Source organism: Acomys minous (assembly GCF_964271855.1).
Source record: "Acomys minous genome assembly, chromosome: 6".
Classification (NCBI taxonomy): domain Eukaryota; kingdom Metazoa; phylum Chordata; class Mammalia; order Rodentia; family Muridae; genus Acomys; species Acomys minous.
In genome coordinates, this window is record NC_140487.1 from 39,964,101 (window position 1) to 39,979,413 (window position 15,313).

The following is a 15,313-nucleotide window of genomic DNA, read 5'->3' on the forward strand; positions in this document are numbered from 1 at the left end:
CAGAAAGGCCTAATGAACACAAAGTCATACTTATATAGCAAAGAGACTTCACTTTGGTAACAGTGCTCCTAAATATCAATAAAAGCCTAACTTAATCCTCATTTAACAGAGGAATGTATACTCTTAAACATTATTACACAGGTTATAGATGGGTGACAGATCTATCAGGTACCTAGCAGGCCCAAGGACCTCTGTTCAGTAACCACAGGTAGGTCTGGGGAATGAGGAAATTGGACATGCCCAAAAATCTCAACTACCCAAGAAGTTGAAACAGGAAGATCATAGTTCTAAAGTGTATCCCCAGGCTGGAAAAGAGTAACAGAGGGTGAAAGAAGAGAAAAAGTAAAGGCAATTAATTACATGGAAAAATTATCTAGAAGGTCATTTCCCAATTAACAGGCAAGAGGCAATACAGAGTGTTTATGTCATTTCCATTGGTCTTTGTACTTCTACAAAAGTAGCTAGGCTTAATCTATATCACATCTGTTCTCGGAACTTCCTGAAGATTGGCATCATACTAAAACAGCTCATGTCAAGGAACAACAAAATGTTAAGATGACATGACAAAGAGGAAAAGATCATTTCCAAGTAACAACATCAATACTAGATTACAGGAAGAAAACAAGCATGTGAAACGTTACTTGCAGGCTTGGACTACCGTACAATCAATGGCCTAGAATTTTAAAAGCCCTAGCCTAAACCCCAGTATGATGCCTTAGAAAAATTATTTGGAGCTGGGCACAGTGGCTCACACCTGTAATCCCAGCAATCAGGGAGGCAGAGGCAGGCAGATCTCTGTGACTTTGAGGCCATTTTGGTCTATAAAGTGACTCTGGGACAACCAAGGCTACAAGGAGAAACCCTGTCTCCAAGGATGAAAAATTTGTAATGTCTGTTAAGCTAACATTCAAGTTCACACATGATAATGATATAAACAAATTAACTTCTCTATTAAAAGACAGCAACTTTCCAAATTTTTTATTTACTATATCCATATATACTTTATGTGTAAGTGTGGGGTGCATGCATGTATATGTATGTATGTATATCTTCAAATAAGCAGCACCCTAATAGTTATATAATTTAACACACCTACTGTGGTGGTTTGATGTGACTGGGCCCCATAGGCTCATGCTTTTGAATGTTTGGTTCCCAGCTGGTGAGCCAGTTAGGATTTGGAGGTGTGTCACTGAAGGTGGGCTTGGAGGTTTCAAAAGACCACAGCAGGCCTGGTTTTACTTTCTCCACATTCTACCTTCGTAACAGAGTGTAAGCTCCCAGCTATTGCTCCAGCACCATGCCTGCATGCCAGCTGTCTTGCTCCCTGCCATGGACTCACCCCCTGAGCTGTTAGCAAGCCCCCAATTAAATGCTTTCTTTTATAAGTTTACTTGGTCATGGTATCTCTTTACAGCAATACAACAGAGACTAATACACCCATAAACAAAAGCATTAATGTCTTATTGTGTATAAATATCCTTTTGTATGATAAAATCAACCATCTCAGAGAAAATCAAACGTCAACAAATAAAATAACCATCTATCCAAATTACAAATTCAAAGAATATCACAACAAAACTTACGGGTTATAAAGATAAACAATTTAACATAAAACAAGGACACTTTTTGAAAGTTCATATTTTTCTAATTTTTCTAAATTAAGGAAAGCAAGCATTTGGCCAACAATGCAGAGTTTAATCAACATTATTATTGCAAGCAACTGAATGAAACACTGCAGACAAAGGGTTGGTGTGTTTAGAATGTCCAAGCCATGAGTGCCATGCAGAAGTCAGACAGCAACTTTGTAGAGTCAGTTCTCTCCTTCCACATTATGTGGGTTCTGAGAGTCACATTTGGGTTGCCAGGCTTGAGTAGCATGTTCCCTTACTTGCTAAGGTACCTCGCCAGCCCAAAAAACAGAACTCACATTGGATCTTCTTCCCACTCCCAGATCTTAATATGTATCAAAAGCTACTGTTATCTACCATCCACAATCAGCAACCAGTAGCTAGTCCCCATAGTACCAAGTATCTGCTGCAGCTCTGTGTGTCTCCAACGCAGTAGAGGTACTAGGAGAATCTTTCAGCATCAGGACCAGTCAGTACTAGAACTGTAAACCAGAGTGCTACCAGCACTTTCATTAAGGCACTAGAAAAAGATCTCTTTCCCTAGGCCATTGCTTTTGGACCTCGCATTTCCACCACTGCCCCTTGGGATCTAGAGTAGTACCCATTTGGGTTTGGCAGCAGGAGAAACATGGCTGCCACACCCTGGCATCACACAGATTCATACATACTCCATTAATTGACCCCCAGGCCCAGAACCAGAACTACCATCAGCCACGAGCAAGAGCTGCAGCCATGCTTCCACCCTGTACCGGAGGACAGTCCACCAACATATTCCAGCTCCAGGAGCACATCTATAAGTACCACACATCCAAGGGTGACTTGAGTCCAGGGGAGGACACTGCACCAGCCTACAGTGTTAGAACTACAATTACTGTGGACAAAAATCTTCTACATTTGATTAAGAACAATGGCAATTCTAGCAATATGAATCCATATATCTCTTCAAGGTGTGCTGATAGACCCTAGAGACACCCCTCTCCACATACTGCTACACAAGGGCAGCAATAACTGCATGAGCAGACCAGGGCCACTGGAACTAGAGTCAAGGGAAACCTGAAGAAACACTCTTGCACAAACCCATATCTACCGAAAACCCTTAAAATTACTTCCATGAACACTGAGGTCCAGACTCCTGAGACATTGATGCTGATTACAATCACAAGAATTACAAGGGACTACACTTTTGAACTCATCTATAACCAAAGAACCTACTCAACTAGCACACTAGATCTCACCTAAACAAAAAAGTAGTTTCTTGTAAAAGCTACACCTCAAAATTGGGAGCAACAACTATTATAGCAAATGGGAGATGTGTAGACATTAGAGAAGGATCACAAGAAATAGAACAAAGGGTATTCTAGCAAAGCAGCTGGAAAAGAAAAAGACATGCAAGATACAGCATTTACTATACTTCCAAAGGAACACACTCATTCTCCAGCAAAAGATCCCCAATGGGAGGGAATCTATGAAGTGCCATAAGAAGAATTCAAAATAAACATGGAAGAAACTCTTAAGAGACAAGAAAAAAACAGATACATAGTACAGCTGAAGGAAAGGAAATTCATGACACTAGTGGAAAACTAAGTAAAGAAGGAACAGAAAAAATAACTGAAATTGAGAACTTTCACCAATGAAACAAAAATACAACTGAGAGCAAATGCAAGAGAATAAAATACTGAAAAGGGGAAAGAAAGAAAAAAATCTGAATAGAATAAACATCAGAAATGGTTGAAGAGAGGAAGGAACAGGACAGGAGCCTACCATAGATGTCCTCTCAAAGACTTGGCCCAGCAGGGGATCAAAGTAGATACTGAGACCCACAGCCAATCTTTGGCCAGAGAGCGCCGAGTCTTATGGAAGAGTTGGGAACTAGAAAAACCTGGAAGGGACAGGTGCTTCACAAGGAGACAGAGCCAACAAATCTAGCCCCAGGGGCAACTGTGGAGACTAATATACCAACTAAAGACCATGTATGGCGAGGACCTAGACCCCCTGCTCAGATGTAATCAATAGGGAGCTCAGGTTCCATGTGGGTCCCCTAATATGGGAAGCAGGGGCTGCCCCTGACATGGACTCTGTTGATCACGTCCTCCTGGCAGGGCGGCCATGCCAGCCCAGAGAGAAGAGGATGCAAGCAGTCCTAATGAGACTTGATAGGCTGGGGTCAGGGCTATGGGATGGGGGAGAGGAGAAGATGGAAGGAGTGAGGGTGGGAGAGGGAGAAGGCAAAAGAGAGTGCTACAATCAGGATATAAAGTGAATAATTTTTTAAAAAAAATAATAAAATAAATAAATAAATATAAAATATAAAAATAAAATAAAAAAATAAATTAACTTAAAAAATAAAGAATGCACGAAATTCTGAACAAGTGTGAGGAAGGAAGGAAAGGAAAAAAGGAAGAGGCAGGGAGTGTGCAAAGACTATGAGTTATAGGACTCAAACTTGATTAAATCAATATTCATACAACAGAAATTGCAGCAGGGAAAAATGAACAAGGCTCTGGAACCCATTTAGTAAAGTAGGAGGTGAAAGTCTGCAGAAAGTACACACATCACAACTTCTAAAGAAAACAGCAATTGTTGCCGTTGGTGAAACTGTGACTCCTCTAGCACCGTGGGGCACAATCAAAAGAAGGCCAGGTTTTCATTCTCCTGGTATCAGTATGCTATTGTTTAAAGCTGGGCTAATCTGGGGCCTGGTGACAAATAAATCACAGAACCTGAAGCTAACTCACCACAGTCCAGGGTGAGCGAGCTGCAGGAGACAGTGTCTGAAGGGGAGAACCATGCTACTTTAACACCACATGGAAAAGATCATACAGCACAACCACAGTGGTTTCGTTGACAGCACACAAGGATGGTTCAACATACACAAATCAAAATAATGTAGTGACAAAAAAACAACAACAAAAAAACAAAAACACACACACAAAAAAAACAAACAAACAAAAAACCCCGATTACATCAAGAAATGCAAAAGGCCTGAGAATAGACGAATCATGCAAACAAGACATTATTGAGTGGGGAGATATTTAAATTTTCTTGCCAATCGGGAGTAAGACAAGACTCCCTCCACTCTTACTCGGTACAGAACTTGAAGTCTTGGCTATATGATAAGGCAAGAGAATGGAAAAATATATACAAATAGGAAAACAAGTAAAATGATTCCCATGTGCAGAAGACGTGTGCTGCACTTACAGAACACTAAGAACCCAGCCAGACATGTCTGCAGATCTGAGAAAACACTGAAGCAAAGTAACATCACAAACTCAGCATGTAAAAATAAAGAAACAAACCAACCCCAACCCTGTACGTCTATAGTCAATGATGAGAGGGACAGAAAGGAATTAAAGCTGGTCTACATATCAAGTGCTATGCCGGGAGGGGCTACATACTGAGACAATAGTCAGGGGTTGGTTGATTTATATAAAATTCACATACAGTATCTTCTTTAAAAAATAGAATGAACAAAAATGACAAACAACTTCTTCAATGACAACTTAAAACACTTAAAAAAAAAAAACTGAAAAGGTACCAGAAAACAAAAAAGGCATCCATGTTCATACAATGGCAGAATGTATACTATTAAAATGGCTATGTTACCAAGAGTGACCTACAGATTTAAAGCAATCTGCATTAAAATTCCAATGACATTCTTCACAGAACTGGAATAAACAATGCTATAATTCAAGGGACAAATAATATCTCATAATCAGAAAGAAGCTAATGAAAGTCACCACCATCTGACTGACCAGACCTATAAGAAACATTTAAATGCCTCATAAATAAAAACAGAAAGCCAAGCCAGGGGATGGCACACACCTTTTAATCCCAGCACTTAAGGAGTCAAAGGCAGGCGGATCTCTATGAGACCAGCCTGGGCTACAGAACAAGTTCTAAAACAGCCAGCCAAGGCTACACAAATAAACCTTGTTTCAATAAAACAAAAATAAAACAAAATTTTAAAAATAAAAAAGAAACAAAAACATAGTAAGTGGCTGTATTTAAATGTCATTGGAAATGTCATACATGAAAGAAAAGAATGTTAACTACGTATATGAAAGAAAACTACCAAACCACAAACCTACTGAAAGCAGGAAAGGAATAAACAACACAAGAAACAGAGTACAAAAAACAAAAAGTAAAAAAGATTTTACTTCAAAAACTATAAAGAAAAAATGAGAGAAAAAAAAAAAAGAAAAAAAGAGAGTTAGGGAAGTCTCTCACGGATGAAATGCTGGCTGTGCAAGCTTTCAACCAGAGTCTGGGCTCTCAAGACTCAGAGTCTGAGCAGGCCTGGAGACCAGCCCAACACATGAAAGCAAAGGATCCTTAAGAGTAGCCTGACCAGCTAAATTAGCAGTATCTGGCAGATCCAGTGAAAGGTAAACGCCTGATGTCAACCTCTGGCCTACATACGCACACACATAAACACACTTATGCCACATACACATGTGAAAAAAAACTGAGAGACTAAGAAAGCCAGTATATACTAGTGAAATGAACACATATATTCTAGGATCAATCACATGCCAGGTAACAGGTCAAATCTCCATAATTTCTTTAAAAAGAATTACATCATATATTTTCTTAAACAATAGTGGAATGTAACTAGGAAATCCAACAGGAAGGATCATGGAGAACATAATGGCTATTATAAATGACAAATAAGTAATGTAAGACATTTACTGAAACAATTGAAAATTAAAACAAAACGTCTGGTAGACAGAAAACACCAAAAAAGTCAGAACTGTTTCATGGAGCTGGAAAAATGGGACTTGCTCACACAGAGAACCCAAGTTCAGTTCCCAGCAACCACTTCAGGTAGCTGACAACCAGCTATATAACTCCAGTTCCAGAGGATCCAATGCTCACTTCTGACTTTCTACAGACACCTGCATTCTCAATCTCTCTCTCTCTCTCTCTCTCTCTCTCTCTCTCTCTCTCTCTCTCTCTCTCTCTCCCTCACACACAGAATATATGCACATATAGACAGAAAATGTAATTTTTAAATGTTTAAGCCTTATTATAACAGTCCTGAAATTCCTTTTGTCTTTCCAATTTCTTAAAGAGGCTGAATCCTTTTCAACATTCAGAATTTCAAGCTCTTAGTTTGGTTTTGTTCTTTGGTTGGTTTTGGTTTTTAGTTACTAAAAAATGCTTCAAAGGAAAACAATGGTTAATATCAGTCCTACCTCTATATAGCCAAGGCTACAAAGCAGTTAGGAGTATGAAGGGTGTATAAATTATCTAAGGAGAAACAGCCAGGCGTGGTGGTACATGCCTTTAGTCCCAGCACTAGGGAGGCAGGCAGTGGGTCTCTGTGAGTTCAAAGCCAGCCTGATCTACAAAGCAAGTCCAGGACAACCAGAGCTGCACAGAGAAATTCTGTCTCAAAACAAAACCAAAAACAAAAAAAGATGAGAAACAAATTTCCAGAAATAAAACATACTACAAAAATTATATTGGAGATGATCAAAAATTAGAAATTATAGGCAAGATTAGTAAATTTGAAGACAGAAACACAAGAAACTTAAGCAAGTATCAAAAAGCAAAACAGAGTCTTTAAAATGTTTTTGAGAGGTACAATACAGTAAGTCAGGGCTAGAGGCAGGCTTAGTAGCACACACCTAGAAGCAGGAGGCTCTTTATCAGTGTTAGGCCTCCTGGTCTACACAGAGAGGGGGCCTACACAGAGAAACCTTCTTTCAAAATGAGTAAGTTAAGAGGAGGCTGGAGAGGTGCTTCAGTGGTTAAGAGCAGCTATTGCTCCTGCAGAGGGCTGGAGTTTGCTCTCCAGGGTTCATGTGGCAGCTCACGACCATTTGTATACACTCCGGCTCCTGGGAATCTCCATGTACACACATAAGCAAATACCCAAATACATTTCCTTAAAATGTTAAATATGAAGATGTTAATGAGCTAAATAAAAATCTTTAAATTGGGCCAGTCTTTTAGATGGCTCAGCAGGGAAATGCTCCTGTCACCAACTTTGATGACTTCAGTTTGATCCCCAGGCCAACATTGTAAAAGAAGGGAACCATGTCACACAAACTGTCCTCTAACCCTCCTCATGCATGCCGTGTGGTTCATGCTCACCCATAAGCAAAATAACCATCTTCTTTTCTTTCACATTCTTTAATGTTTTTAAAGACTTAAGTCTAATCAATAGGATTGGTAGTGGAGAAGTTGCTAAGATGGCTCAGCACATGAATGTGGCTGCTATCAAGAAAATAGCCAGAATTCAATCCCTGAAAAACATGTGGTAGAAGAATCAACTCCCGCTGCTTTTCATCTGACATGCACATGTGCAACAAGGTAAATGCACACTCACAACAACTTAGACTAATTCAACACTGTATCCTATGAACACTTCGAGAAATGGTACAAACAGCAACAACAGTGACACTACCATCAGTTTTGAATGACTGAATCAAATAGAGAGGTAAAGGTTTGCTATCACTGGCAATAGTTTTTCCTCTAAGCACCACCTCCTAAGTGTTCTGTGAGCATTTTAGCCTGACTGTCCAAGGCTACTCAGGATTTAACTCCTAGAAAGCATCAGGAGAATGTAGGTCTCCCAAGACTGTGTGAACCCTCTACAGGGACAGGGTATAACCTTCATCTCAAAATGCCAGTCAAAATATTACTCAATAATCATTTAAAGAACATACAGGGCATACCTCCCATCCAAATAAGACAGGGAAAAGCAAGTTTTAATTACCCTCTAAGAAAAGGGAATCTTTATACTGTATACAAACTTATGCATACCTATACATTATCATTGTACATTGTCATTATAGATGGCATGAGGGCTGGTGATGTGGATCAGTGGTTTGGGTGCTTGTTGTCCAGCCTTATAACCTGAGTTCCATCCCTGGGATGCGTGGTAGAAGGAAAGGACCAACTCCTACAAGCTGTCCTCCAATCACCGATCCGTGCACACAATAAATATGTAATAAATCTTAAATATTGCTATGAGTTTTATTGATTCCTCTGGTTGTAACACAATAGCAAAGTTCATTTCAGCCTGCTGCTGTTGTTGCCTTCCTTACAATTCCTCATTGTTTTGAAATAAGCCAAAATGAAAGTATTAAAGATGAGATGATGCTCACTTATCCTTCAGTCATAGTATGTCCATGCTAAACAATGTACTATTATGCACAAAACTACTCAAACTCAGTAAACTGCAATATCAAATTTCTAAAGCAAGCACTCTGGCTTGGGGTGGTGGGGGGCTTAGGAAACATGAGGGGTGAAAGGCAGGGCTTTTCATATACTAGATAAGCATTTTGCAAATGAACTATAACCCTAAGTCCCCTTTTCATTTTTGAGATAGGATCTCAATAAACTGATTGCCAAACTGGCTTTTAATTCACTCTGAAGCCAAATTGGGCCAGAATTTGCAATCTTCCAACCTTAGCCTCCGGAGTAAATGGAGCTCCAAGTCTGTGTCACCAGACTATTCATCTAGTGACAATTACTCATAAGAATTAAGACATCTAATAACTTGAATCTATACTTCTGAAAGCCTTATTAAAGCATATATAGTTTCTATAGTCAAAATTTCTAGCTTTCGTGTTATTTTCAAAGAGCTATGCTACTTCTCACAATTTATTTAAGCAAAACCAAAAGCATAAGTAATTTGTAGATGACAAGAGCAATCACTTGGGGGAGGGTTGCAGCTGGCTGTTGAATTTATACTGATCATTTAGAAGAACACCAAAACAACAGAAAGCTCTGAAGAACAACAGACTGCATGTTATGTTGGGATACTGCTAAAGAGCCTACATGAGGCTGGGCATGTGGCACACGCCTTTGATCCCAGCACTCGGAAGGCAGAGGCAGGCCGGTCTCTGAGTTCGAGGCCAGTCTGGTCTACAGAGCAAGTTCCAAAACAGCCAGGGCTACACCCTGTCTCAGAAAAATAAATAAATAAATAAAAATCACTACATGGGCATAGAGGCACGTAGCTTTAATATCAATACTTGCAGGCAGATGCAGGAGGAGCTCTGCAAGTTCAAGACCACCCTGGTCTACATAATGAGTTCTAGCCAAGGCTACCTAGAATCAGTCTCTAAAAGTAATTAATTTTTTAACTTAATTGTGAAGTATTTAAGTTTTAAGTTAACTGAAAAATAATCTTATACAAACTATACCCTTGGTAAAAATTATCTATTCTATGTTTTAAGGGTTTTCTATTACAGTACATATATAATAAATGATGATTCCAAGTAAAAGTTTACATGGGATAAATGTTAGAAGATTGTTAGACAGGCTGTACGAAGCCCTGGATTCTACCACTGCACCACACAGACACTGAGGAGATGAAGACACAAGATGAGACAGTCAGGATCACCCTCCACAGAGCTGACGGTCAAACTGAAGAGGGTGGCCTTCATGCACTCACAAGCGCAAATGTGCACCAGGAGCTAAAATGTCCAGATCCAAGTACAGCCCTGCGCCCCGGCCACTCTCCAGAGACCCAAAAGGTGCAGGTCGAGTGCTTGAGCGCAAGGGCACAGCTTAAACCAGAGTATCTGCTTCAGTACAATGACCGCACACCCCAAACCTGACTTACTCGGCTGGACCAATATGCAAGATGAGCAAATGCTTATCCAAATTTCACACCCACTCCCAAGAACTCACTTTTAGGAACTTTGGCAGTGGCATTTGGGCCCCTCATCTTCTGGTATTACATTTTCAAAATTTACAGGGACAAAAAGGAAAGACATATCCAGGAAGGAAAATTGGACCAAACATTTAACTTCTCCTATTAAGTTTGGCAAGGAGGATGGCTCTATCTTTGCATAAATAAACATTCTATTAATAAAAAAAAAATTCACCCTCCACTACATATTAACTTCTCAAAAACAAAACAAAACCTCAACAAGCAAAAACTGTGGTTTAAGTATTTGATTCTTCTACTCACTTCTGTGCTCCCTGAGACAACAGCTTTGTCCACGTTTACCAATAAAGGCTCTTCCATTTGGCATATTCCCAGTGACCACTCCACACATCGATGATGAGCCCAGCACGTGCCTAAAATAAGGAAATGAATAAATTAATAAACACTAAAGGTCCTGATGCAACTTGGGTGAGGTGGTACATGGCTGTAATCCCAGTGCTCAGGGGGCTAACGTAGGAAGAGGCACTCAAGGCCCCCAAGGCTATATAGTTAACTGAGTTCCAGGCCAATAAAGAATGTAGAATATTAATTATCTCAAAAAGAAAACAAATCAAAATGTATATAAATACAGTGTATCCTTATGTGATTCCATTAAAGTAGCTTTTCTCACACTGGCCCTGACTGTGACTCACAAGTGAGAGTTTCTACTTGGGAATCTTTCAGGAATGAAAATCAAAGGGCAGACCACTAAATCATTATGTTTTGTCCTGCAGCCCAGTAAGATTTGCTTTAATAAGCTTTCAGGTGTTTCTGATGTAAACCAAAGTTCGGGAATTATTGTATTAGTAATTAATTATTCCTTCCATAAGTAAATTTCACTTAGTAATTTTATTTAAACACTATTCTATTTATATAAAATGAAAATATTACTTAAGTTAGTGATGGGGGGGGAATGACAGGGGCAAGGAAAATTAACAACATCTACACGCCTATACCACGCAAGAAGACCCATCTGTTTAAATTCTCCATTGCTCAGCACCTCTGGCCCACCATCAACCATCAGTTCAATTGCAACAACTAACTTGATTCCCGACAGCACCATATCCTGAAGACTGTACTCACTGTTACAGTAACTAACCACTCGAGGCAAAACTCTGCACTCCCACTAGTAAAAGGCCTGGCCTAAAATGCTCCTTAATTTTTCACATAGCCCTTTAAAGTTTTTCCTTAATTGTGACACTTTCTGTAAGTGTCCTACTTGAAGGTTCAGTTTATTTCTAGATTGTACTACTGAATAAGCGCTTCTAGAATCAAGCGGAAGCTATATTACTGAACAATGGTCCCTACCTGTGGAATCAAATAAGGCTTGGACATCAATGGCATCTGGAAGGCCAACCAGACTGAGTTCATCCCATAACTTGCCAGCCTGATCCTCAGATGATGTCTGGGTGCTTACACTTACACAGGAAACTACATTCTGCTGGGGAGACCGTTCTCTAAAAAGAAGATTAAGTAAGATAAAAACTGTGACAATGAGTACAAGGTGTGTTAAATCAGATTTAATTACCAGATTACAGCCACAAAAATTCATCTGATCTTAGTCACAATATTAAACCAAATGTTACACTATTTCATGTAAGCCACAGTTAACAAAGTGTCTCCGGATCATAGGAAATATGACAACTGTAGTTATAAATTCATTTTTTTCCATTCTTTAATATATATTTTAGAACAAACTCATTCTACCCAGGAACCATGTTTTTAAAAAAATAACAATAAGGTTTTTTTTTTTAATCAGTTTTACATATGAAGCATGTGAGAAAATTTTAACATGTATCATCTTATCACAGAAGTGGCAGGTAACTTAATATGCAAACAGACTATTTATTTCCCAGGGAAAATGAAAACCTATTTGAGTTTGTAAAAAGGGAGGGAAAGTAAGTGGACATGTGAGCTGTAGCGTTCTCAGGGTCCCCATGACCAATGTCAACAGCTGGTCTGTGGCATGATGCTGAATTAATCTCAAGGCTGTGCCTCACAACTTAAAAGCAAAACAGACACTAAAGGCATGGGGAATAAGAAAAATAGCACAAGAGATAAAAGTGAAAAGGAATGTTGAATGAAATATTTATCACATGGTAGATTTGGGGCCTGGTGAATCCTAACACTGCAGCTATTCCTTAAGATCATTTTGTAAAAATAATTCTTATATCCAATACTAAATATGGAAAATAAAATAATTACCACTAAAACTTCCTTCCTCCTAATAATGTAATGTTTAAGCTCATGGACTTTTACATTAAATCACACTTGATACAGGTCAAAGCACACTAAACTTCGTTATGAAAATTTATCATGAGTCCTATTAAGAGAAAATCAGCATAAAAACCAAAATACTAATCTTTTTCTACCTGAAATTATTAGAAGAAAAAAGTATTGGCATAGTTCAATAAGTACATTTAATCACCAAACATATTAAAAATAACTGGTAATTTCAGCTTACCATTAGAAATGCATTAAAAGGTTACAAATTCTCATTTTTATAAATGCGTACAGGAAATTCTTTCCTCTCTCCACTTCTACAAATACACTCTTCATTGCTATCATTATTTTATTGGAAGAATGAAAGGCTGAACACTGTGTTCAGCATATTTTAATGGCAAGAGAAATATAAAAAACAAACAAATAAATAAATCAGTGAGGTGAACGACCAGTCTATTACTAATTAGTTCCTAACCAAAAGCTTAGTGAAATTCAGCATTCCAGTATTTTACATATACCAGATGTCAGTGTCACCTCTAAGGGTGGCCACAGTCAGGTTTAGTAAAGACATCAAGCCAGCCTGGTGAGAGATGGCTCAGCAGGTTGAGGCAACTCTTGCAGAGGACCTGAGTTCAGTTCCCATCGCCACCACCTATGACTTACCAGATAACCTAACACCTCTGCACTCCAGGCTGAGGCACACAAATAGACATGTAAATAAAGATAGTAATTATTTAAAAAGAAACCAACTGAAATATTCAAAATTCTAGGAAAGATTAAAAGAACCCTTAATTAAATTAAGTAAGGCCATGCTAAAAACTGCTTTTATCAAATATGCTTAAAGCCAGGAGCAGGGACCAACATATTTAATCCCAGCACAAAGGCAGGTGGATCTCTGAGCTTGAGGGCAGCCTAATCTACACAAAGTTCCAGACAAGCCTGTGCTCCACAATAACACAGCCCCTTCAAAATTAATTAGGTATTATACTTTATTAGTAACATACACTTTGTAAATATTTAAAATCATTGCTAAGCTAAATTAAACCACCTACCCTTACAATATTGCCAAACACTCTCAGTGTATACTAATGAACTTCTTAATTTCATTTAATATACTTAGTAAGTGCTAATTACATAAACTTTCATTAAGCTACATCTATTTTTATAAAATCATCCAATCTTGTAAGTGTTTTCATTAAAAATTAATGGAAATTCATTTATAAAATAAGTAAATGATGCCCAATTCCATTTCCCACAAAAGAATGTATTATAATTATCACTATTCAAAACAGAACATAGAAATGTAAGATATAGCCTGACCTGCTGACTACTGATAGACATTGTATATCTTATTAACATGTGAGAATTCAGTTGATAACAAAAGTAATGTTCTCACATATAACCTAGCTTGAAAGTATAACTATAAATATGATGCTTCTAAATTTTCTTAAATCATCTCAACTTCAAATACTTTATGGAAAAAAATCTATTTAAAAAAAAGAAAAGAGAAAAATCCATGTTATTATTTAACTTTCCACTTTGAATTTTCAAATACTCGTAGCAATTTTAAATGATGACAATAGCACAACAATGTGTTAACCACTTAAATTTCTATAAAAGATAGAGTATTTTTGGCTTTCTTGGGGGTGGGGGTGGAGGAGTATTTCAACACACGGTTTCTCTGTGTGACTCTGCCCATCCTAGACTCAATTTGTTGACCAGGCTGGCCTCGAACTCACAGAGATCTTCCTGACTCTGCCTCCCAGAGTGCTGGGATTATAGCTGTGTGGCACCACTCCTGGCTTAAGGATACTCTTGGAAAATTACATCATCACGCTCAAATGATAGAATTAGTTATGATTCCAAGCTAAATTAATCTGTTAAGTATTTGTTTATTATATGTATGCCTGAGTATATGTATGCACACCACAAGTGTATGAGAATTTGTGCAAGTCAAAAGAGGGTATTTGGATCCCCAGGGACTAAATTTTTGAGACACCACATGGTTGCTGGGAGTAGAAGACAGGTGCTCTTTAAAAGCAGGAAGTGCTCTTAAATACCTAACCACACGTGCACTTGCGTGTGGCATGTTAGCATGCCACCAGGAGTTAGAAGAGAGAGTAGGATATGCTGAAGTTCCTTACTGGTGGTAGTAAACCTTTTTTTAAAAAATATATTTTATTAATTTATTCGTATTACTTCTCAATTGTTATCCTATCCCTTGTATCCTCCCATTCCTCCCTCACTCCCATTTTCCCCTTACTCCTCTCCCCTATGACTGTGACTGAGGGGGACCTCCTCCCCCTTTATATGCTCATAGGTTATCAAGTCTCTTCTTGGTAGCCTGCTATCCTTCCTCTGAGTGCCACCAGGCCTCCCCATCAAGGGGACGTGGTCAAATATGAGGCACCAGAGTTCATGCGAAAGTCAGTCCCCCCTCTCCACTCAACTGTGCTAGATCCATTGGCTAGATCTGGGTAGGGGTTTGAAGTTTACTGCATGTATTGTCCTTGGCTGGTGCCATAGTATGAACAGGATCCCTGGGCTCAGATGTGCCCATCATAATGTTCTACTTGTAGGTTTCTAGGACCCTCTGGATCAACAGGAATATCGAATGGCTGAAAAACACTTAAAGAAATGCTCAATGTTTTTAATCATCGGGGAAACACAAATCAAAACAACTCTGAAATTTCATCTTAAACCCATCAGAATGGCTAAGATCAAAAACTCAAGTGACATCACATACAGGTGAGGATGTAGAGGGAAAGGAACACTGCTTCATTGCTGGTGGGAA

At 38.7% G+C, this 15,313-nt stretch overlaps 1 protein-coding gene across 11 annotated transcripts in view; it reads right to left on the minus strand.

The window, feature by feature from the left end:
- KMT2C (lysine methyltransferase 2C) overlaps nt 1-15,313 on the minus strand; it is a 216,604-nt gene that overhangs the window by 119,054 nt on the left and 82,237 nt on the right. For all 11 annotated transcript variants that reach the window (XM_084787762.1, XM_084787759.1, XM_084787767.1 and 8 more), the window contains 2 exons: nt 11,605-11,753; nt 10,561-10,670 (listed from right to left, as the gene is read on the minus strand). In XM_084787762.1, coding sequence (XP_084643888.1) covers nt 10,561-10,670; nt 11,605-11,753 — 259 coding nt within the window. The remainder of the gene's footprint in view (nt 1-10,560; nt 10,671-11,604; nt 11,754-15,313) is intronic.